Source organism: Nilaparvata lugens, chromosome 8 (genome assembly GCF_014356525.2).
Source record: "Nilaparvata lugens isolate BPH chromosome 8, ASM1435652v1, whole genome shotgun sequence".
Lineage (NCBI taxonomy): Eukaryota > Metazoa > Arthropoda > Insecta > Hemiptera > Delphacidae > Nilaparvata > Nilaparvata lugens.
In genome coordinates, this window is record NC_052511.1 from 3,344,617 (window position 1) to 3,370,809 (window position 26,193).

General features: G+C 34.7%; 1 protein-coding gene across 1 annotated transcript in view; it reads right to left on the bottom strand.

Annotated features, from left to right (window-relative positions):
- Nucleotides 1–2,268: 2,268 nt before the first annotated feature.
- LOC111051953 (protein singed) overlaps nucleotides 2,269–26,193 on the bottom strand; it is a 70,870-nt gene continuing 46,945 nt past the window's right edge. The window contains exons 4-6 of the mRNA XM_039435055.1: nucleotides 13,974–14,239; nucleotides 10,689–10,847; nucleotides 2,269–2,296 (exon numbers count right to left, since the gene is read on the bottom strand). Coding sequence (XP_039290989.1) covers nucleotides 2,269–2,296; nucleotides 10,689–10,847; nucleotides 13,974–14,239 — 453 coding nt within the window. The remainder of the gene's footprint in view (nucleotides 2,297–10,688; nucleotides 10,848–13,973; nucleotides 14,240–26,193) is intronic.

Consider the following 26,193-nt stretch of genomic DNA (forward strand, 5'->3'; position numbering starts at 1 on the left):
TCTAGGCTGCTAATCACGATAAATTAAATTTACAATTTGCAAACTCATCTCCTTGAGAGGGTCAGTACTACAGTGAGACCCACTATACACTGTCAGCATTTTTATGGGTAGATTGATATTGATGAAAAAGACTAAGAAGTTTTCAAAAACCACTGATTTATTGATAATTAGAAAGACCGGTTTGGTTATTACACCATGTCAATCTCTGATAAAACAGTCATTGTGAAGAAGAAAAAATGAACAAGAAAAATTTAGAGTTAGTTTGAGTGAAATTGGAAGATGGAAGAGAAAAAGAGGATGAGTAGAATAAGGAGAAAAGAAGAAGTATTGAATGAAAAAGACTAAAAAATTGTCAAAAACCACAGATTCATTGATACTTAGAAAGACCAGTTTTAAACTCATTTTATCAGACGGAGATTGACAATGGTGTAATAACCGAAACCGGTCTTTCTAATTATCAATAAATCAGTGGTTTTTTGACAACTTCTTAGTCTTTTTCATTCAATATGAATAATTACCACAATATCAACTTCTCAACTACACAAAAAGGTATAGATTGATACCAATTACAGTATAGATTTGCCCCAATCTAAAAATAGACATAGAAAGTTCAATTAACATCGTAATTCATGAAACTTTACAGTGAAAAAAACACACATTCTTTGATGTGGCTTTGTGCCACAGTAATTGACCGAATCGAAGCTGAGAACTTAGTTTCGACTCGATCGGCTTTTGTCTGTCTGTTTGTTTGTTTGTACCTCAGTTACAGTCGCAGTTATTGTCCGATTTGGATGAAATCTGGTATGCAAGTTCTTTGAAACAAGGCGCAGAAACGTATGCGTAACGATTTTTGGACTATAATTACCTAGTCTAAAATTGAATAACATCTAAACCCAGACTATATAATTACTAGATTATAATTCGTTATTGTTCCATACAGTCAGTACATCATGAAAATGATAGGGAGAGAAAAATAATTGAAAGAAAAAGACTAAGAAATTGTCAAAAAAGTTGAAATTGTTTTTTTTTGACAATTTCTTAGTCTTTTTCATTCAAAATGAATAATTACCACAATATCAACTTCTCAACTACACAAAAAGAGAAAAATAAGGTAACTTTGTGCTATTACTCTCCCAAATTTATTCAAGGTTACACATAGTCCGGAATAGATTAAGTCTTGTAGTTGTTCACTTCACAAAATTTACAGTCCTTAATTATTTTAAAAACTTCTCCTCTATCATCTAGACTTCTCCCATATCCTACCACATGAGAAGGAAGGAATACGTTTTTTACTCCGAGATCCTACAGACTTCGTTCTTCTTCTCTTTCTCTCACCACACCCAACAAAGGCCTGACCTGTGAGATTACTATTTCTTGTATTGTACTTGTTCGCTTGCTGTACCATGAATCTCTCTGTATCATCAAACACATCTCTTTGTATGAGAGAACAATGGTCTCTAGCCCAATGGAAAATGGACTACAGTGTGGTTCACTATAAAATGTCAGCATGTCTCATAAGAAATATGGATGCTGCCCATTCAATCATAGCTGACTGTTCAGAGGGATTCCCCCAGAGTAATCGGTTTCTTTGTCTCTTTTCTTTAGTAGCTTCCTCTCTTTTATTCAAGCTTAGAATATGAAAGACTAATATTGGCCTGTACCTTTGTTCCTGTAAAGAGGTCCACGTTGAAATAGCAGGTATTTGATAAACATTAGTGTTGCTATCCTTGTCTATCATTCGACAAAGCAGATAACGCTATCCTTTTCTAGCTCCTCAAAGATGCAAGATAGTTCTTTAGTAATGTAGAAATATAATATTAATCTACGAAATATTTAACCTCCTTCGAATATGTTCTAAAATTTGAGAGAGATTGATCTTCTAGTGAAGAGGAAACCCAAGAGGAAAAGTTAGGAGCTCTCAATCACTTTCACATCCTATCTGAACCGATACTAGGCGAAAAAAGAAACACACAAATAGAGAAATCTATCTGCGACCGCAGCGCAGCGCAATTGTCTATCAATCTATAATAGAGGAAAGAACTGGCATATACACGTACGGAATAGGAAATTCATGCATCTCATGTCTGAACTATTGGGCTGATTAATTTGAGAATTTGTATATATGATTGATTGACCAGTATCGGATATCCTCTATAGAACTCGGGGACAAGGCAGAGAATCGGCAGCGCTCTTCTCCTATCCTTTCCCACTGCTATAACAACCTGGACCTTACTATAGTCACACCATATTTATTCCGGGAATAATGTACTAAGGCTTGAGGTAGTGTCGCAGGAAACTAAAAGCGAAAGAATTTGTTTAAAATACCACAAGATAAAAACAAGCACATTTGAAATGCAATACCACTTGGAAATGAGATCTCAAAATTAGCACACTTGAAGGTAGGATGTAAATAGGTGAGAGCGGGTGTGAAAATATAAAATTTGATTCAAAAATAAATTCAGTTCAAAATAAAATTCTGTATAAGTACGCTCAGTTGATTCACTCTCCAGCCGCTTTAAATTCTTCCTCCGTATTGAATTCACTTAAAACTGTCAGGGTTTCTAATGTAGAAACATCAATGCTCTCCATACAACCAATACTGACATGGGGAAAGACAAGGTCGTGGAGTTTCAGATAGGAAGGTAAAATTGGATTTTACTTCGGGTTCCAATTTGATTTGAACTTAGCCCACCTGAAGATAAATGAGAAGTTTATTTTTGGATATTAGGCTACTCGGTGATGAATGATTCACTACTGGGATCCAGAAGGTACTGGTATCTTATCCCTCTTGAGAATGAATTAAAATTTTATTCTTCGAATGCATCTCATGATGCCAGTAATGCATAATTTATTATTCATTATTCCACAAAGGCGACTTTCTAGAAGTATTTAAAGCCTAGGTGATGATGATGGAATGAATGATAATACAATGAAGGTAGAGTTATGAATGAATAAAAATTATAGGTTATGCTATCCAATTATTATTGAACGAAAATCCTAAATAAATGCTGCAAATCACCCCGAAGACCTCTGCTACTGCAGACATTGACAACGGGCTAATAGCTAGATGGAAATTCGATGAGATAGGCTACTATCCAAAAATTAGTTGCCACCCGGGAATCGAACCCGGTACCGTCCCAATTGCCAGTCAGGAATGCTTGCCCTTACACCAAACTGGCAATCTCTGGATAGCAGCACTCATTTGCAGCATTTATTTAGGATTTTCGTTCAATAATAATTATTATTAATTAGCATTTGAATAAATGCATTCTCTATTTAATTCCATTATTGTTATGCTATCCACTTGATATGAATCGGCAAGGATTCAGATAACGGTAGTGAAGTTCCAGTTCAAATTGAACAGACTTAAATTTGAGCTACAGTTCTTGGATATGCTTAGGACAAATTCACGTGACTCATGTTTCGACATTTGACATTTATTCATCATTACAATCACAAATTATAAATAAAGATTATAGTATAAATATAGTATAATATTAGTATATATTAGTAATATTAGATATATAGTATAATATTAATATAGATATAAAGATAGCTGGGAAGAGCACCAGGCAGGCATAGCCCAAAACGTTTCTATTCTTAAATTCCTTAAACAGTAAACTTTCAAAGGATAGGTCTAATTTCTACTTTAAGGAATTCAAAACTGCCCAACAGCCCAGAACTGCTCTACTTCCAAATTCCTTAAATAGTAAACTTTCAAAAGATAGGTCTTATTTCCACTTTAAGTAATTCAATACATTTTTATGTCACAAATAAAGAAACTAGAAATTTTGAATTGCACCGAATGAGCAATATTGATACTGAACTTGATAAATCACTGAAAACTTGGAACAATTTAGGAATGTCAAAAAAATTTGAGCCAAAATTTCTCTGTTACTTTTTTGTTTTGAAATCATGGACTACATTAATTCATCATAGTCAAATTTATCAAGAATATATTCCAATCCCGATTACATAAAATAGAGTTTGATTGATTGATTGAGTACTTTATTTATGTAGATTACAATATATACTGGCTTATACACTTATATACAATAGCTTACAATACAGCAAAATTATAGATGAATTTACACAATATAGTAAGAAAATAATTATGACTGTATATGATATGAAAAAGTATTTGTAATATAACTACTGTATAGATATTATATTGTTATGCATCTACATAATTGGCGAGCTTTGGACATATCAATGTCATTTTCGGAAAGAATATTAAAAATATCCTCCCCACTAACTCTCTACCAAAGGCAGTTAATAGACTGAAGAGTTAATAGACTGTGGAATATTCTGGGACGTACTCTTGAATATAACGTTATTTATTTTTTTACTCTTATGGCTTTTATCGGCAGAGAGATCCTTTTGGATGTTCTGCCTTGCCGTATTACCCAATGTCATTTCCTATCAACACTCAAGTTTATAGGTTTTGTATTGGGTTCTTCATTTTTCTCACTAAAAATTTGCACTTTCATTCTCTGAGTTCCTATTTTATGAATACAACGTTGAGAACAACAGACTCACATAGAGGTCAAGTAAATTTGAATTGCTGAAGATTATAGCCAACTCTCTCTTTGACGCTTTCCCTCTTTTTTCCGTCCGTTTCCCCTTCATTTTCCCTGATTTTCTTCTTCTTGTTCTTGTTCTTCTTCTTCTTCTTCTTCTTCTTCTAAGTTTTCTTCTTCTTCTTCTGAGTTTCTTCTTCTTCTTCTTCTTCTTTATCTTTTTTCCACGTTTTTCTGTCACTGCCAAGTGAAAAACAGACAACTTCATCGCCAAACTACGGAAAATTGGCAGACAAGAGATGAGAGAACTGCTGGGGTATGGGAGAGGGAGAGAGAGATCAAATTGGAAATTGCAAAGAAAATGACACTGAAAAGAGGTAAAAAACACATTTTTACGAATGAGATGGCAGACTGATAGCACCCAATGCTTACCTACGGAAATAGGAAGAGAAGAGTATTCCTATTATTGCTTTCACTTTCTTTCTTCTTCTATTTTACTTTTTATCTCGCTTCGCGCATCAGTTTGCTCCTCGATTGGTTGTAAAAACATAGGAGAAGGAAAATAAGGTATAGAAACAAATGGAAATAGGTATAGGAGTTCATTGGTTTAAATTGAGATTGTTTCAATACTCTTGAAATCCAGTGGCTAATGTTGGAACGTCAGTCAAATCAGAACTGTGAAAAACCAAATATCTCCTCTGTCACTTCAATAGCAGTTGCTGTTGTTGAAACGACAAAACTCGAGCTTTCTCATTGGTTGATTTGTGATTGGTTCAATTTTCTTCTTCGCTCAATTAGCATTGGCTGTCGCGATGACAAGGAAATCACTGCTCTGTCATTGGTTGGCTTATGATTGGACAAGTTTCTTGTTACTCAACTCTCATTTGTTTCGGCTTGACAACATTATACCTAACTAGCCGTCAGGCTCGCTTCGCTCGCCGTATCCGTCTAACCAGGACCCCCGACTGAATCGTCCAAGAATGAGATCAGAAGGCTCGCTTCGCTCGCCTGCATTTTTCATTTGAGCATTTTTATCATATGTTAGGACGATCCAGTCGGAAGTCCAGAATAAACGTCTGGCTAAACGGATATGGCGAGCGAAGCGAGTCTGACGGCTAGTAATATAATAATTCCAGGAATAGCTGTGGTTGAAGTAGCAATGCCCAATCAATTTTTCAGCGATAAATGCATTTCAATCTTCAACTTGGTGCCAACCTAACAAAGTCAACTCAACTTAATGCCAACCTGACAAAATTATTAATTTAGTTACCAGTTAACAACTGTTTCGAAGAGGTACTCTCTCTAGATTATAGTTCTATATCGACATATATGGTATGGACATTTTTAAATTATAATTAAGAGAATAAGAAAAATATACATGCTAAAAGACGAATTTTGAACCCTTAAAAACCACCCTTAGAGTTAAACTATTGCCAAAAGATTTGTTAGTGCGCCTCTAAAGGGCCAACTGAACATACCTACCAAATTTGAACGTTTTTGGTCCGGTAGATTTTTAGTTCTGCGAGTGAGTGAGTGAGTGAGTGAGTCAGTCAGTCAGTCAGTCAGTGAGTGAGTGAGTGCCATTTCGCTTTTTATATATAGATAACTGTGTTCAGAAAAAATGTTGAAGAAGGAGGGAGGAGGAGGAGGGAGGAGGAGGAGGAGGAGGAGAGGAGGAGGAGGAGGAGGAGGAGATGAGGAGAAGGAGAAGAAGAGAGAAGAAGAAGAAGAAGAGAAGAAGAGAAGAAGAAGAAGAAGAAGAAATGATGATGATGATGATGATATGATGAATGATGATGATGATGATGATGATGAGATGATGATGATGATGATGATGATGATGATGATGATGATGATGATGAGATGATGATGATGATGATGATGATGATGAGGAGAGTAGTGGGAGAAGGAGGTGGTGGTGGAAGAAGATGAGGAGAGGAAGGATAAAAATATAAATGGAAAAGATAACAGTGGAAGGTGAAAAAATTGACAACTGAGTCATTGGTGCTGATTGTGAACCATTAGTGTAAAACGAGTGTACAGAAAGTACTCTGATTTTGTAAGAATTTTCTGCTGTGTCATGACCAAACCTATATGAATAACTGTTGGGGTGGGTCAGCAGTCAGCACCCCTAATCCTCACATAACAAAGGAGAGGGTGCACTTAATGCATGGGGTAGTCCCACCCTCATATCATTAACGAAACTAGGATTGCGTTGAAGGTACGTCTACACGCTCCAAACGTTTCAACGCTATGAAAAAATTGTTCGAATTGGAGTGATCGAACTCTACGATAATTCTCAAAAATAATTCAATATATGTGAAGGCTTCAACAATTTCTACAAGAGACGATTCAAACAAATATCAAAAGTTTTTCAAAACAAGAAGAGACTTTAAAGTATACTCCTACTGCACTTGACGACAGGATGAGTCCCAAAATAAAAAAATTTTATTATTATAGTTTTATAATATAATATAATATAATATTATATTATATATATATTATATAATATTTAATATTATTTCTACTTCGACCAGAAAATTACATTTTCTTCTTTATTGTTCATCCCTCCTCATTTTTTTCCATGACATTTCCTTCTTCAAAGTTCATCCTTTTTCTTTTATTCCTTTCTTATTTTTATCAATGCTACATATTGTTCAAAAGCAATACAGAAGAGAGAGGAGTTGTAGAACTTTGAACTTCCTTTTACCACCCCAAGGAGTCATTCATAAAACTTCTGACGCGTGTCAAATATATATAGCTAACTATGTCTAGCATGTGTCACCTTCAAGCCATGATCTAATTACGGGGAGAATAAAAAGTGAGGAGAAGATAAAGAATAAGAGGAGGAGAAGGAGAAGTAGTAGAAAAATAATAGGGAGATTGAAAGAAAACACGGTGTAGGGTGGTGAATGAATTTATGTAAATAACCCTCACCTCAATGGGGGGTGCTGAACAAGAAAACAACTGGGGGTGAATTGGAAATAATAATTGGAAAGTAAATGTGAGGAGAGAGACGAAGACAGAGAAGAAGAAAAAGAATAAAAACAAGAAGCAGTAGTAGTGGAAGAAGAAGAAGATGAGAGTGAGTGTGATGAGGAGAAGGAGGAGAGAAGAATGAGAAGAAGAAGAGAAGAAGGAATAATAATGAAACCGGAAATGGAAGTAAGAGAGGGTGACTGACGACTGGAGTGTGCCTGATGTCTACTTTTGTTCTTCAATGCTTGGTCGAACACACATCTGTCCATCTCAAGTTTGAGTTGGAGTAACGGAATTTAGTGCTAGGAAAAATAATTTGCAACATTTCTACCAGCGAAATCTAGAGTTCTTTAAAATGTGAATATTTATTATTTTAGTGATAATATGTGAAATATATTCCTATGTTTGGTTTTAAAACATCTAAATTTAAAAATTTACATTGTGAAAATTTTGTGAAGTGAGCAACTACAAGACTTAACCTATTTTGGACTATGTGTAACCTTATATAAATTGGGAGAGAAATGGCACAAGGCTACCTTATTTTTTCTCTCCCTATAATTTTTATAATGTACTTTTTGTATGAATTAATGCTGTTCCTAACACCAGCAAACCCGTATAGATTGACTGATCTAAGTAAAACATCAGGCATCACTCCTATCAAAATTCATGACTCATTCTTAATAAATGAAACCTTCACATACATGCCTAATATTAATGTAAACATGTTGCTTATCGAATTAAATACAGAAAAAAAGAGAATTGTGCGAATTCCTTAACATTTTTACCAGCAAATCTACAGAGTTGTACGTATTTTGTAACATCTTCTCCAGCAAAACTAGAGGATTGTACACATTTGAACGTATTTTGCAACATTTATACCAGCAAATCTACAGAATTATACGTATTTTGTAACATTTTCTCCAGCAAAACTAGAGGGTTGTACGCATTTGAATGTATTTTGCAACATTTATACCAGCAAATCTACAGGATTGTATGTATTTTGCACCCTTTTCACCAGCAAAACTAGAGGATTGTACGCATTTGGACGTATTTTGCAACATTTATACCAGCAAATCTACAGAGTTGTACGTATTTTGCAACCTTTCCACCAGCAAAACTAGAGAATTGTACGCATTTGAACGTATTTGGCCATATTTATACCAGCAAATCTACAGAATTGTACGTATTTTGTAACATTTTCTTCAGCAAGACTAGAGAATTGTACGCATTTGGCAATATTATACCAGCAAATCTACAGGATTGTACCTATGACGATTAAGCACTGATCCAGTGCTTGAATTATCTTAGATCAATTAATTATGTGATTTAAGTGCTTAGATTTTTGAATTGAACTTTGTTGTTGGGAACTTCAGTAGGCGAAAAAGTAGGAACATGAGTTGCTGTATCTTCAAAGATACTTTTGAGGTTATTCTACGGTTTTTCAAATATTACAAAAAAAACCGGAGGTCTTCTAGAGTAGACTCTAGATTTGTTCATGAACCAGATCAATCTCAGGCAATCAACAGACTTCAAATCGATAACATCACGAATATTGCTGATGGAAGTCACTGAGATATTGCAATTATTCGAGTGCTAATGAATTATGATTAAACGAATTTCCATCTAGCTGTTTACCCTGTTATCAATATTTGCAGTAGCAGAAGTCTTCGGAGTGATTAACATAGTATTTGGATTTTGACGTGACAACGTCTTATAAATTGGTTTGCCGGGTGACACTTCAAGAAACTGCGTTACGTTTTTTATACTGTTTAATTCACGAATATTGACAGCCACAATACTATCAACCATATGAAGCTATGTTAAGGATATTAATAAATAAAATTACATCCACTACCTCTCTCATAAATCTTCTTTATTCTTCTTCACTAGTATTCTTAATGAATAAAGTTGAGCATTTGCTTATACTTCTAGAATATGGAGCATTTGCTTCATTTTCTATGAATAAACGTGAGCAAAACCTTTTGCTCATGCTCATCAAAAAAATAGTTTGAGCATTTGCTCATAAGTAAAAGCTTAAACTCAAAATTGTATGAATAAACTAGAGCATTTGCTCAACTTTTGAAACAAATGCTTCAAAAAAGGTGAGTCTAGTCTAGAGCAGCTTATCACCTTTTGCTCATAGTAAAATAGCTCAACTAATTCGTATGTGGAAGAGGAAACTAGATACGATCACAACCAATAGTTGAGAATTTATAAAACTCTTTTTAGATTCAACCGTGATATATCACCATTATTCCTACAAAAGAATAAATACAAAAGATCGGTTTACCTGATATAAAGATAGCCATGACAACCAATAGTGGAGAACTTATAAAACTCTTTTTAGATTCAACCATGATATATATCACTATTATTCCTACAAAAGAATAAATACAAAAGACATCTACCTGATATAAAGATAGCCATCACAAAATAGGAAATAGGCATTTAAGAATATGAGAGTGTAGACGATTAGAAGAAGGCTATTGATATTATAAGAATATGCTGAAGATTATTATAGAAATGACATTTTTTCACGCTATTATTTCAAAATTCTAAACTCAACTAACCTAAAACTCTATTCATAAATAGAAAACAGAGCAGACGACGCAAACACAAGCGGTGCACCTTACTTGCATATTTAGCGCTTCGGTGAGCTGTAAAAACAAAGTAAGACTACAAAAGCGTATCAGCTGATGAAAAATCTTTAAAATACGTGAGCATTTGTTCCAGAGTTCAGGAGCATAAGTAAGAGTATAAGGTAAAGCTTATTCATATAAAAATGAGCAAATGCTTTTGCTTCTAATTTTTGCTCATGAGCAAAAACCTTATGCTCCATGCTCTTGCTCATGAGCATTTGCTCTGGTTTTATTCATTGAATTTATTCAATATTTGCAGTTGCAGGAGTCTTCGGGGTGATTTTCAGAATGTATCCTTTTAATTCATACAACAAGAGTACATCATCAAAAATGATAAGGAGAGAACTAAGGTAACCTTGTGCTATTCCTCTCCCAAATTTAGATAAGGTTAGTCCAAAATAGTCCAAAATTAATTTGGGTTTTCGTTCAGTAATAATTATTAAAAATAGTACAAGGAGTATCCTTAGTTTTTCTCTCCCAATCAGTGCTACTTTATGAAAATTATGAATAAATAAATACATAAAATAAAATAAATTCTATTTTGTTTGACTGAATCCACTGACCTTGTTTGACAGAAACATATCTTGCGTTGAGAGCGGCCACAAATGAGGCCTGAGGCAGTGAATCCTCCAGAGTGAACAGTTCGTCTTTGGTCACTGAATTTGAACGACTTTTCAGCACCGCCTTGGAGCCAATCGGTGACAGATAACTGCAATAAATTAAACAAATATATTAGCGAGAACAACAACTCAAGAAGTATAACTCGGAAAAAACGTGTTAAATGAATGGAAATAACAACTCAAAATACAAGAACTTATTGTGAGGTCCACGTTATAATGGCAGTGAAGAAAGATAGCATATTCACAAAACTCATTCATCACACCCAGACTTTGTGTCTTTGTGGCGAATATTCATTATGCATATAACTCTGCTTCTATGTATTTCTCTGCTGCTGTTTTTTTTTTCTTGAATGAATCAAGATTTATTTATCTATGTCATTGACAATTACAAATCATAATTACAATAAATACACTATGATTGGGAGAAGACAACAGGCATAGCCAAGAACTGTGTCTTCTCCCAAATTTTTACAAATAAAATTTTCAAAAAAGAATAAGGTTAAGATTTCACTTTTACTTCAAAAAGTCCAATTTCCACTTCAAAACTGATGACTAAACATTTTGAATTTTGATAAATAAAAACTGATTAAAAACAAAAATATTTCATTCAAATCTCAACAAATTGGAAATTTTTGAGTAATTTTGCAAATTTTTGAGCCACAAAAGAAACACAACTTCACTATTGGCTGTCTACACAGCTGATATAATATTATTTGAATTTGGAAAAAAATTGGAACGTTGCCGATCCTCTGTCTTGTCAATACCTTCTTTAGACGGTATCTGATACAGGTTTATTGATGTAATATTAACTGTTCATTCTCGTTTAAAATAATCAATTATATTTTATTAAACAAGAAATTATATTTTTCAATTATTTTATAATCAATATGGAATATTTTGTTAATTCTACATTGTTAAAAGACGATCTGGCAACAGAACGAAGTGAGAAAGAGATAGCGCTATCAGCTTTGTTGAATGATAGACAAGGATAGCAATACCATTGCTAATTGAATACTGCCATTGTAACGTGGACCTCACTATAGATTGACACCAATGTTTAGAGATGGAGGCTAGAATACAGGAAAAAAAAAGCTGAGAGAGGACAATGAGATAATTTTATGAATTGTACGAAAAAGAGAAACCAACGGTGTTGAATGGAAAGTAAATGTAGAAGAAAGAATCTGAAATGAGATGGAGAAAAATTGGAAAATTAGAAGAAGAAAGATTGAAAAATTAGAAGAAGAAAGATTGGAAAACTATGAGGAAGAGAGAAAAAGAGAAATCAGTGGAGGAATAGTGTGAGAGAGAAAGTTAACTTGTTATAGTTGAGATGATTAGTTGAAAGGAGAAGATAAGGGAGAAGGAAGAAAAGAAATTGGAGAAGAAGAAGAAGAAGAAGAAGAAGAAGAAGAAGAAGAAGAAGAAAAAGAAGAAGAAGAAGAAATACGAAGCAGTTGAGGAAGATTGTGAGAGAGAAAGTGCAAGAGAAAGAAAAGGCAAGGACGCAGAGTTGGTTGACCTTGGTCGTGAACTCGGCTCAGCTGACTCAGTTTGTTGACTCCCGTTCAATTGATACGCAACATTCTTGTGTATCATGAACTTGGATACACAGTTTCTTTTTGTATAGGGGACTTCCTTCAAGAAATCTCTGTGTATAGGGGGCTTCCTTCAAGAGATCTCTGTGTATAGGGGGCTTCCTTCAAGAAATCTCTGTGTATAGGGGGCTTCTTTCAAGGAATCTCTGTGTATAGGGGGCTTCCTTCAAGAGATCTCTTTTGTATAGGGGGCTTCCTTCAAGAAAGCTCTGTAGGGAGCTTCCTCCATCTAGGGATCTAGGGTCTCTGAAGCCTGATGTTTTTGCAAAGCCGTAAATATTACCCCGCGAACCATACCTTGCCAATATGCCGTTTCAAAGTCACGGAGGCGTATTGTACTAAATTGTTCTATTAATATACTAAAATGGATTTAAACTAGTAGTTCTGTGAACAATAGACCTCACGAATTATTCTCATTCACAAGTACCTGATTGAAACTATAGACGTTATGGAAATACAGCAATAGACTGGCTTCTCCACACATCTGCGTAATCACTTGTCAGCTGATTTATTATGAATAATTCTATAGTCTGATGTTTACTCTAATATTGGCGTATGAAGGAGGCTCCTTTTTCCTTTTATATTATCCTTGAAATGCAAAATTTCCAAAAACCTTGTATATACGTCGACGCGCAATTTAAAAGGACATATACCTGTCAAATTTCATGAAAATCTATTACCGCGTTTCGCCGTAAATGCGCAACATATAATAGTATATTTCGCACCTAGGGTCGAAAATGAGGCATTTCCGGCTCGAAATCGGTTTTCAAGTCCGAGGCCGTAGGCCGATGACTAGAAAAGATTGAGAGCCGGAAAAACATTTTTGCCCATGGTGAGAACGTATTTTTTGCCACACAGAAAAATAAATATGAGAATAATTGTTTATTAGGCACTTCCGAAAGCAAAACAGGAAGGTCATAGCTCTAGCAAATCTGAGGTAATCTGAATATCAGGAATTGTCCAAGTATTTTTATTTTATTCTGATTTGTATAATACCTAGAGATTATGTTCAATTATGTGAGAGGTTGAGTTTATATTTTTTATTCTTCAAATGACAATAAGATGATATTATCATAAATGTTTTGATTCTTGAATATAAACACAATAATGAAAATTTTTTTAATCAGCTGTTTTAACACACTTGAAATTTGGCCAATCTGAATGTCAACGTCAACAATGCTTGTTGTCGTTGACTTCGGAAGTTTAGGTTAGAAGTTCTATCCTACTCTGAAAATCGAATTTGAATAGTTTATAATATATATCTTATCTGTATTTTATTCATCCAAATAAAATGATAGTATCTTATTGCAGAATACTTATTCAATTCTAGAAGCATAAACTGATTCCGTTTCATAAACCATTTTGTAAACACGTTCACATCAAATCAGAATCAGCTGACTTCAAGATTATTTTACAGCCCTAGGGCCGTAAAACTTTTACCGGCCTGGTCAGAAAACAATCATTTTCGGCCTCCATATGACGCACGAAAACCAGCTCATTACATCCAAATGGGGCGAAAACATATAAACATTTATTAGAAATGCCAAACCATCGACTTGAATCTTAGACCTCACTTCGCTCGGTCAATAAATATTATCAAATCAATTTCGGAATACTTACGCCCCAGCACGATCCCTGAGCGCCAACTGGCCTCCATGATACTCGGCGCTGTAGAGACAGTTGGGATTACACTCGCTGACCAGTTTGCCCTCCCTCGACAGGAACTTGTTGTTGCAAGTGTGCAGAGCGTATTTGCCGCCCTCGTCCAGGCGACACTCCAGGGTGAACAGTGTGTCCTCGCCCCAGGGGATGTTCGCGTCCACCTGGATCTCCTCCAGGCTCTCTGACAGGTGCGCGAACCGTTTGCGACCGACTGAGCGCAGGTTACCTGAACAGAGGAACACAAAAATTGTTATGTTTTGCAAATTGGAGCATGATAACCTCAATACAGGTGTACCTGTGCAGGTTTACCTGAATACAAAACTAGGGAAAATGTGATCAATCACAACACAATGTAGATCAAGTGATTGTTGCAGTTATTGGAGGAGAGATCAAGTTATGACAAATAACCACAATTAACCCCTACAGAGACACACTTACTTTATGCTAACACAGTAGACACACTGGGGTGTTGAACACCCCAATTTAATTTTGCATTTTTCTTTGAAAAATATGAAAAAAACAAATACTTAGACCATACTTCAACATTTCTTAATCATTTTTGTTCCAAGTGCATACAGAAATTAAAAGTAAAGCACTGCTTATCAATATTTATACTAATTTTAGAAGTACGAATGTTTCGCCTAAGTGTTGGAGCTCCTAATCCGGTTTCAACGAATGGCTTGATCATTGCCAATGACAACTTCATCAAAAACTCCCGTCTCTTCATTTTATTGTATTCAATCTCAAGTTGTAGAGAATCATAGCATTTATTCCAATTTGAACCATCACCCCATACCACATTCGTAGTGACAATACAAGTAAATCTTTGTAATAAAAGTGTTTGATAAAATTCCTACGTAAAAGACACTCTGGGGTGTTAGACACCCCAAACGAAGAACAAGATGAGCTGGTGACCTTGTAGAATGCTATTACTAACTGGTGGAGAGTAGTTGACAATACTAAAAACCTAATTTAGACTGGGTATAAATTCCCATCTGTTTGATATTAAAAACTGCAGAGCAGAAAAAAAAAATCCCTGGGGTGTGAAACACCCCAGTGTGTCTCTTTAGGGTTAGAACCTGAACAGAAAAATAAATTAGGAATTTTAAGATTGAATTAATAATACAACGAATGTATGATTGGAAAATTGAGAGGTCAGCATGTTAAAATGAAGGAAAAATTTTGAGACTGACTGTGCGTAGATTTACCTGAAGGCAAAACAAGGGTGATGTTTTTAGATTGAAGTATATATCAAAATTAGAGGTTGTGACCGACCGAATGTAAGTTTACCTGGAGAAAAACAAGCATTTGAGTGAGGAATATTTGAGAAATAGAATAATGGGAATTATTGCCACAAGAAAGTGAATGAAGATAAAGAAAGGCATTGGATAATGTGTAAGCGTAGCTTCTCCACTATTCGGAGGTTTATCTGAGAGGAAAAAAGAAGGGAAATTTTTCAGATATAAAACCGAAAATACAAACAATGAGAACAGAAGTAGAATTGAGATAAATATCAAAATTAGAATTATTAACAGAATCGAATACTCAAATATAAGAGAGGAGACTAAAATGTGAGTTGCCTGATAATTATGTTAAACAAGCTTATTATGCTTTTTTCCATTCAATCCTGTCTTATGGTATCAGGTTATGGGGCCATTCCTCAGGTGTAAAAAAAATATTAGTTTTACAGAAGAAAGCAGTCAGAATAATAAGCAATGCAGATTACAATGCAGAAACCTCTATTCAAGGAAAATTCAATATTAACAGTCTTCAATGAATTTTTGAATCAGTGCTTGAAAGAGATAAAATTGAGGGAAAATGTACTGACAGTTGCCAGTGATATTCACAATTATCCGACTAGGGCCAGTGGAGATCTGCATGTACCTAGGTGCAGACTCAGCAAATCTCTTTCGAGTTTTCCAATAGTGGGGATAAAATTTTTCAACCTTTTACCAGCCTCCTTCCGTACCCTTCCCCTGCCTGTATTCCTCAGACATTTAAGAAAATGGCTCATAGAAAATCCATTCTACTCTTTAGAGGAATTCAGGACAGTGGTAGGTAGAATAAATTATTAATGTCAACTATTACATGAAATAATTAATTATAACGTGGCCCTATTATGGGTGAACTATTGAATGCTATTAATTGATATTGTTGTCTTTACTCATTTTAAGGATTTTTTATTATGTATTTAGACCTAATTATGATTTTATTATGTATCGTAATTTTATAAAATATTTTGTGACGTAGCCTTATGTACTACTGTATCGCCAGGCTAAATAAATTGATTGATTGATTGATTGATAACAATACTAGTAGTTCTGTGAACAGTAGACCTCGCGCAGTAATAAACTACAGCCTCCTTTAATAATGTCCAACAGAGTAAATTGTGTCCTGTTCTGACGTGTCGGCGAGATATCAGCTGTTTTGGTTGTTGTATCGACAATGCTAATAATATTTTATGTTGTTAACAACTATGCTACTATCATCAAAAGCTTACAGAGTTGAAAGCAGAGAAAAGTCGGGAGAATGTGTATGGGCCAGACCATATGGGTGGTTTACCAGGCGACAACCCAATCACCCAATCGGAGAGCTTCCTACCCTGACGACTGAAAACGCCTTAAAACGCCCAATATGGCCTGGTCCTATTCCACAAGTCAGATCCACGTATTTTTATTCTAGAATGTCAGTTTATCTTTCTATCCAAAATCAAACCACTGAATTAAAGCTGAGATTTTAACCTTTTTTCAAAACAACCCCTTGTAATCTTGCACTCTCCCTTGTTACAAAAACTGCGAAGCACTCTTCATTCCCCTAAAATGCGGAAAAATGAAAAGGGTGGCCTTTATCACGCAATTTGTGAGTTGGGGCAAAGGCCTATAATGAGGCCTCTAATCATAAAGCGTAAAATTAAGTCTACACTGCTCACTGTAGTTAAGTACATACTTGGATGCCGTGACTCATTCTTATCAACTCCAGGCTACTTTACACTACACTTCTTGTACTAATGAATGAAATTCTTGGCATTTATCCTCCGCTTCCTCCACCTTCTTCTTCATCTTCTTCCCCACATCCTTCCACTACCTCATTTTTATCTCCTACTCCTCGTCATGCACTACCTAGTTCTTTTCCTCCTTCTTTTCATCATCATGATCTTCTTCCTCTTCTTCCTCTTCTTCTCTTCTTCTCTTCTTCTTCTTCTTCTTCTTCTTCTTCTTCTTCTTCTTCTCTTCTTCTTCTTCTTCTTCTCTTCTTCTTCTTCTTCTTCTTCTTATACTTTTAGAACAGCGCCTTAATTGTAATATGGTTCAAACAGGGCTAGACCTACATGAAAATGTTGATGTTTATGCTATATCCTTGATCATCTTCCTCTTCTTCTTCTTCTTCTTCTTCTTCTTCTTCTTCTTCTTCTTCTTCTTCTTCTTCTTCTTCTCTTCTTCTTCTTCTTCCCCTCAACCTTCTACGTCTTATTCTTTCTATCTCCCTCCTCCTTCTCATCCACCTCCTCACCACACTCCCTTTACCTTCCTTCTTCTTCTTCAAAACTTCTTTCCACACCTTTTTTTATGTTTAGGTTTCCATTTCCCATGCTGGAATGTAAAAATATATATATTCAGAAATTTTTCATTTTATTTTCATTTATTGTATAAAATACTATAATCATAATACAATTATGACATTGGAGGAAAAACTAGGCTGAGCCTGTACTATTTCTCTCCAAAAATGTTGATAAAATGTTAATGTTGTCCAAAAGATAAGGTTATGTAATCACACACTGCTTCGTCACTTGATTTTCGGTCCAAGAATGATGATTTAAAATTTTGAATTTTGAAGGTTGATTCTATACTCTAAATAGATTACAGAATGTATCACAATAAATCGAAAACTTTAGAAAATATTGCACTCATTTAAAACATTTGAATACAAAATCAAAAACTACTCACTATTTGTTATTCACAGCTGATACTGATCGTACAAATACATTAACCAGTGCTTAACTATATTATGGCTCAACAAGGAGCTGTATCTTACGTTTTTCTTGTTCTTCTTCTTTCTCCTTTCATTCTTCTTCTTCTTCTTCTTCATCTTTCCCTCCTCCTTTTTCTTCTTCTTTCTTCTTCTTCTTCTCTTCTTCCCCTCAACCTTCTACGTCTTATTCTTTCTATCTCCCTCCTCCTTCTCATCCACCTCCTCACCACACTCCCTTTACCTTCCTTCTTCTTCTTCAAAACTTCTTTCCACACCTTTTTTTATGTTTAGGTTTCCATTTCCCATGCTGGAATGTAAAAATATATATATTCAGAAATTTTTCATTTTATTTTCATTTATTGTATAAAATACTATAATCATAATACAATTATGACATTGGAGGAAAAACTAGGCTGAGCCTGTACTATTTCTCTCCAAAAATGTTGATAAAATGTTAATGTTGTCCAAAAGATAAGGTTATGTAATCACACACTGCTTCGTCACTTGATTTTCGGTCCAAGAATGATGATTTAAAATTTTGAATTTTGAAGGTTGATTCTATACTCTAAATAGATTACAGAATGTATCACAATAAATCGAAAACTTTAGAAAATATTGCACTCATTTAAAACATTTGAATACAAAATCAAAAACCTACTCACTATTTGTTATTCACAGCTGATACTGATCGTACAAATACATTAACCAGTGCCTTAACTATATTATGGCTCCAACAAGGAGCTGTATCTTACGTTTTTCTTGTTCTTCTTCTTCTCTTCTTCTTCTTCTTCTTTTCTTCTTCTTCTTCTTCTTCATCTTTCCCTCCTCCTTTTTCTTCTTCTTTTCCTCCTTCTCCATCATTTTTTCTTAGTCTACCCTTGCCTTACAGAGCTCATTTACTCTAATGGCTATTTTATTGCTAAAGCCATTCGGGGCGTTAAGCTTATGGTTTTACAACTGTAATCCTTCATAATTATCTCTTTCTTTATCGCGATCTTTCTTTCTCCAACTGTTCTTCATTCTCTGCTAACTCGCTTGCACAATTTCCAGCCATAAAATCTCTCTCCAGTTATCCATATTGTACCATACTTCAAGATCCACTTTTCAATTCTGTACAGTATTCTCATTACTGTAACGAAATGAAATGAAACGAAACTATAATTTATTTGGCGAAGTTAGGAGTTTAAGTCCTCTTTCTGCCTCTCAACCTTTGGTAGAGAGTAAGTGGGAAGGATACTTCGAATATTCTTTCCGAAGAATGGACATTGATATGTCCAAAGCTCCGCCAATTTATGTAGATGCATAACAATATTATCTATTTTATCTATAGATATTACAAATTGCTTTTTTCATATCATATACAGCTCAATAATTATTTTCTTAGTTTATATTTTGTGAATTCATCTACAATTTTGCTGTATTGGAAGCTATCTATATAATAAGAGAGAGTAGGGTTGTGTTTGTTCGTGTGTTCGTTTGTTCGCATCAAAACATGTCAACTTGTGGATTGCATGCCGGAAAAACGGGAATGATTTAGATCTCCAAATTTTGAACATAGATTATGAAAATATCAATCTCGTGCACCTGGAAGCCCAAATTTCAATTTTCCTTCTAGATTTTTCATAATTAATTTTTCAAATTCATCTATGCTACCGTAGGCTACATGAAGTTTCATAGCCCAAAGTGTGTCTTTTTATGAGCAGGTTATAAGACTACCATTTACGAACGTCTATGTAGCGCAGCGGTAAAAGTCCTGCTTACGGAGCGATGGTTCCTCGGTTTGAATCCCCGAGGCTTCCCGTTTTTTTGTTCTTAATTTTTTCCCTCGAAACGTATTATTATCAATTATTTTTTGAAGGAATTTGTTTTCATTACTATTGAACTTGGATTTTATCAAATAATTATTTTTAATGTAAAATTTTGCCACCAGTACAAATGAATTGGACATAGTCTTCATGCTGTAGGCCTATCATTGAATTTCATAAGAAAAACATGAATAGATCACAATAAAATAAGAAATAATTTATATTCTTCAGTTATAATGTACTATCAGACACGAATTCCCCATGAAACGGTTTTAGTGTTTTTTGTTTGGACTTGGGGAAAACAAAAGGCTGCCTGATTCAAATTGAGGAGGATCCTAATCGAACTAAAATTATCGATGTATTGGAAAAATCAATATGATTCTGTGAGGTTTCCAAGTATTATGTATTCTTCAGTTTTTATACTATAATAAAGGAAAGACTGGCTTACATGTATGGAATAGGGAATTATGTTTGACGCATCATCACGTCTGAAAATACTCAACTGATTAATTTGAAATTTTGCATATAGACTCTTCATTAACCGGGGATGGTTATGGGTCTATTTTCAAATTTCGATTTTTTATTACGTCAAGTTTTCATTTTGCAGTTTTAAAATAGACCCTTGCGAAGCACGGGTTACCTACTAGTTGTAAATAAGTGTATAAGCCAGTACATATTGTAATCTATATAAATAAAGTACTCAATCAATCAATCAATCAACCTTGTTCGTCTCTCTAGTAATATAGTAGGCTCTACGATTCCAAAACATGCACTTCTCTATTCAATTCATTTGAATTACATAGAAAAATTTTCTTTCCAAACGTCTCCCAGAATAAAGTTCCCTGTTAATCAGGTACTGAATGTTGAAGTGCACCAAAAATGATATTGAAGTACTCTCAGGGAATATTTTTTTCAATGACTTAAATGATGAGTTCACATGATAGAGATTAACTATTTTAATTGATTATGTTTCTATATTGTTAAAAAACAATCTGATAAGTTAGCGGAGTTAAATAGATGTTTAAAGAAATATCATCATTAGAACGTGGACTTCACTACCGGTTACTGAGAATTGGGATATAGCCTACACAGTGATATTGCTCAAATCCACTACCGTATTCTATGATAATCTGCCACCCTTAATGATACTATAAGAATGTCTATCATAGGAATTTGTCTAGAATAACACTACGTTCCTAAAGTGCTATACCATTTCTACTTTCCTTGCCCTATTACCATAGGTAAGGAAAGTATTGCTTTCCGAAAAAAATTAAGGTACCCCAATTTCTAAATTTCTATACGTTTCAAGGTCCCCTGAGTCCAAAAAAGTGTTTTTTTTGGGTATTGGTCTGTGTGTGTGTGTGTGTGTGTGTGGTGGTGTGTGTGTGTGTGTGTGTGTGTGTGTGTGTGTGTGTGTGTGTGTGTGTGGGTGTGTGGTGTGTGTGTGTGTGTGTGTGTGTGTGTGGTGTGTGTGTGTGTGTGTGTGTGTGTGTGTGTGTGTGTGGTGTGTGTGTGTGTGTGTGTGTGTGTGTGTGTGTGTGTGTGTGTGTGGTGGTGTGTTGTGTGTGGTGTGTGTGTGTGTGTTGTGTGTGTGTGTGTGTGTGTGGTGTGGTGTGTGTGTGTGTGTGGTGTGTGTGTGTGTGTGTGTTGTGGTGTGTGTGTGTGTGTTGTGTGTGTGTGTGTGTGTGTGTGTGTGTGGTGTGTGTGTGTGTGTGTGTGTGTGTGTGTGTGGTGTGTGTGTATGTGTATGTGTATGTATGTGTGTGTGTGTATGTGTATGTGTATGTATGTGTGTGTGTGTGTTTGTGTGTATGAGTGTATGTGCGTCTGTGTACACGATATCTCATCTCCCAATTAACGGAATGGCTTAAAATTTGGAACTTAAGGTCCTTACAATATAAGGATCCGACATGAACGATTTCGATCGAATGCAATTCAAGATGGCGGCTGAAATGGCAAAAATGTTGTCAAAAACAGGGTTTTTCGCGATTTCCTCAAAAACGGCTCCAACGATTTCGATAAAATTTATACCAAAAATAGTAATTGATAAGCTCTATCAACTGCCACAAGTCTCATATCTGTAAAAATTTCAGGAGCTCCGCCCCATCTATGCAAAGTTCAATTTTAGATTCCCAATTATTAGGCATAAGATAAAATTTGAACAAAAAATGTTGGGTGGGAAAGATTAAGCATGAAAATCTCTATAATTAATGCTCAGTAACATTTTCACCTAAAATTGAAAATAAGCTCGAAATTCGAGAAAATATTATTATTTCAATTGCAAACTGTTGGCCAATGTTGATTCTATTAAACGATTCACTATGAAGAGATAGCAGACGTCGTATGTCTCCAGCGTTATTGTCCTGTCACCAGCTAGCTCAGATCTTTGTTTATAAGTAGACCTGAGATGCGCGTGCACACTAGCGTCAGGTGATCAATTATCATAACGACAAGGAAAGTTGTGTGAGTGCGTCACACCAGATTTTCAAGATTCAACAGTAGATAGTAAAGTTAGGTCCGGTTGCACAAAAGCCTGTTGGATTTTAACTATGATTAAATGCCACGAGAATCAATAAGAGAAGTCCTTTATAAGAAGAGGGCTTCTGTCATTGGTTCTCATGATATTCAATCACGGGCCCGGTTGCACAACAGCCTTATGGATTTTAACTATGATTAAATGCCACGAGAATCAATCAGGGTTCATACCTTTTTTAAGATTCAACAGTAGATAGTAACTAAATTAAGTTAGGCCCGGTTGTACAAAAACCTGTTGGATTTTAACTATGATTAAATGCCACGAGAATCAATCAGGGAAGTCCTTTATAAGAAGAGGGCTTCTGTGATTGGTTCTCATGATATTTAATCACGGTTGAAATTCAACAGACTTTTGTGGAACCGGACCTTTTACTACTTGATTTACATTAATCATGTTGTGAAATTTTCACAAGTATTCTAGGTATCGAACTAAATTGGTAATATCACTACTTCTTAGAAGCATTCTACTTCATAATTTGGAAATAACTTTTTGTAGAGGTTGCCATAACTGGGTTTAATCATAGAGAAACAATAGCATAAGTAGATATCCCATGGTATAGGGAATTTATGTCGCAACTTTTACTGTTATCTCAAGCTGATTACTGTCGATTATTCTCAATTTTTACTGTTTTGTTGGTGTGATAGTGTATGAACGGCACAATTTGAGAGACTACCAGCGTCACACAGCTGCATAGGAAAGAACTACGTGAACTATCGGCTTGGGATAACAGTAAAAGTTGCGACATAAACGCCCTATACCAAGGGATATCTTCTTATGCTATCGTTTCTCCATGGTTTAATGATTCAAAAAAAGAAACTTCCAATAATTGCAGATTTCGGGAAAGAAATAAAACGGCCAGAGAAATTAATGGCCAGGAAAAATAATAATGAGAGAGATTAAGGTGAAACAGTTAATGAGGTAGGATATAATTATGTATAGTTAAAATTAAGGATGGGTGAAGAAGTAGAAGAAGTAGGTGGAATAAGGAGGAGAAAAATAAGAAGAACAAGGAGAAGAGTATCAGAGTTTAGTTTGAGGAAAAATTAGAATATGAATGGGAAAAAGATTATGAAGAAGAAGAAGAAGAAGGAAGAAAAAGAGGAAGAGGAAGAGGAAAAGAAGAAGAGAAGAAAAGAAGGAGAAGAAGAGGAAGAGGAAGAGGAAAAGAAGAAGAAGAAGAAGAAGAAGAAGAAGAAGAAGAGAGAAAGAGAAGAAGAATAGAGGGGTAAGAAGAAGAAGAAGAAGAATAAGAAGAAGAAGAAGAAGAAGAATAAGAAGAAGAAGAAGAAGAAGAAGAAGAAGAAGAAGAAGAAGAAGAAGAAGAAGAAGAAGAAGAAGAAGAAGAAGAAGAAGAAGAAGAAAAGGACAGGAAAACAGGAAGGATTACAAGGAAAGTATAACAGCATTTCTTACTACTTTGATCTCCTATCCACTTATGGAACACATCAAAATTTATGGTCCTCGAAAATTACCATACTTATATAGCACGGGTGCGCCATATTCAATGGGGGCCCTACTTTAAAAAACCGAAGGTTTCTAGTTTGAGATACAAACTTTGTAGGTCTTTATAGTTTTATAGTCTCTCTTCAGTGAGATTCATTCAAAACAGTCAGAATTCTTTATGAAATAACATTGAAACTTACTATTTAATCAATTCTGACATTGTAGAGTCTTTCTATAGTTAAAGTGGGGTTATTATGGCAGTGTTTGATTGGCAATGGTATTGCTATCCTTGTCTATCATTCAACAAAGCGGATAGCGCTTTCTCTTTCTCGCTTTGCTCTGTTGTTAGATCGTCTTTCAACAATGTAGAATTAATTATTGATTAACAAAATATTACATCTTAATTATTATGGAAATCCATTAGGAAATTATTGATAAATATAATTTCTTGCTTAATATAATAAAAATTGATTTTTTTAAACGAGAATGAACAGTTAATATTACATCAATAAACCTGTATCAGCTATCTTCTATAGAAGACGTCATTGACAAGACAGAGGATCGGCAACGTTTTTTGACAAGACAGAGGATCGGCAACGTTGCTCTCCTATCTTTCTCCACTGCCATTATAACGTGGACCTCACTATAGATTCACGTTAAACTGACAGGATTCCTTATGAATAACTTCATAGCTCCCCATTTAATTGTACTGACAGAGGTGGAAATAACCCTTACCATAGTCTAAACCAGTGATTGACTTCTTTCCTTTGAGAACAGCTTATAATTTACACCAATTTCAATACAGGTTCGAAACAGTACATGACCAACAATTATCAAGTTAATTGATGATTTCGTCTGAGATGCCCTCATTATTTTATGCGTTGAAATAACTGCTGAAACTATGCTTAATTGATGGGTTTGTGGAATTCAATCAGAGAGCTATTCATAATGGAATTTCAAAATTGATTGAAATAAGATAGGATGATATTTAAATATTTTCCTTTTTGTGTAGTTGAGAAGTTGATATTGTGGTAATTATTCATATTGAATGAAAAAGACTAAGAAATTGTCAAAAAACCACTGATTTATTGATAATTAAAAAGACCGGTTTCGATTATTACACCATTGTCAATCTCTGATAAACTAAAACTAAATACAAGAGCAGCAGAATTTATACTAGTAAGCGAGTACTGCTATTGGTCGAGGGCATGAACGCCTGCCATTTGCCTAGCTAGACAGTTTCGAAAGTAGAATTAAAGAACACATCAGAGATTGGAATAAACAAGATGGGGAGTCTAACTTTGCAGAACATTTGATAACAAATAGACAAGTTCACTGTTAAGGAGAATGTTGAGTTTCTGCATGTTAATAACAAAGGCAGATCTTTGAATATTCTAGAGGCTTTAGAAATAACAAGAGTAATTAAGGAAAATCCCCAGTATAGTTTAAATGATCAGATTCATTTCAACCAGTACAACACTACGAATTTAGTTTTATCATAAACATGTAAGCATACATTAGTCAATAGTTTTTCCATTTACATATTTGTTTTATTATCTTTCACATTTGTTTTCTTGGTTCTAATTTTGTACTAAAAGTAAATTTTATTATCATGACGTTTCTGTTGCTTAAGCCGCCATTTTGTCACACCGTTGAGGGGGAGGAGACTGTCTAGCTAGGCCAATGGCAGGCGTTCATGCCCTCGACCAATAGCAGTACTCGCCTACTAGTATAAATTCTGCTGCTCTTGTATTTAGTTTTAGTTTATCAGAGATTGACAATGGTGTAATAACCGAAACCGGTCTTTCTAATTCTCAATAAATCAGTGGTTTTTTGACAATTTCTTAGTCTTTTTCATTCAACTGCTGAAACTATGCTTAATTGATGGGTTTGTGGAATTCAATCAGAGCTATTCATAATGGAATTTCAAAATTGATTGGAATTAGATAGGATGATAATTTAATATTTTCCTGTCGATTAGTTAGTAGGTTTTGTTTATTAGGTTCTCTTCAGGAGCAGAGAGTGGAGAGTGTAATTAGAGACGGGTCAGGAGCTATTTACTGAAAGATTTAGAGTTCCGCTAGCAAATTTATAAAGAAAATACAATTTTGATGTTGCAGTCAAGGTGAATTTTTGATAGATTTTGAATTTATGTAGAGAATTTTTTGAATTTAGAATAGAATTTGTGATAAAACCACTCAAAATTTAAGTGGTTTGATTCTTTATTTTGCGAATTTAAAGTTTGTTTCATGTTGTTTAAAGGTTGTTTAGGTTGTTGTTTTAGGTTGTTTAAAGAAATATTTTTCCACTATTTTCAGTTATACATTGTAATATATTGTAATTTAATGTATTATTTGGAAGAATAAATTTCAATATCAATTTCATGTTTTATTATCAATCTATTGTTTGTTTTATTCTAATTTAT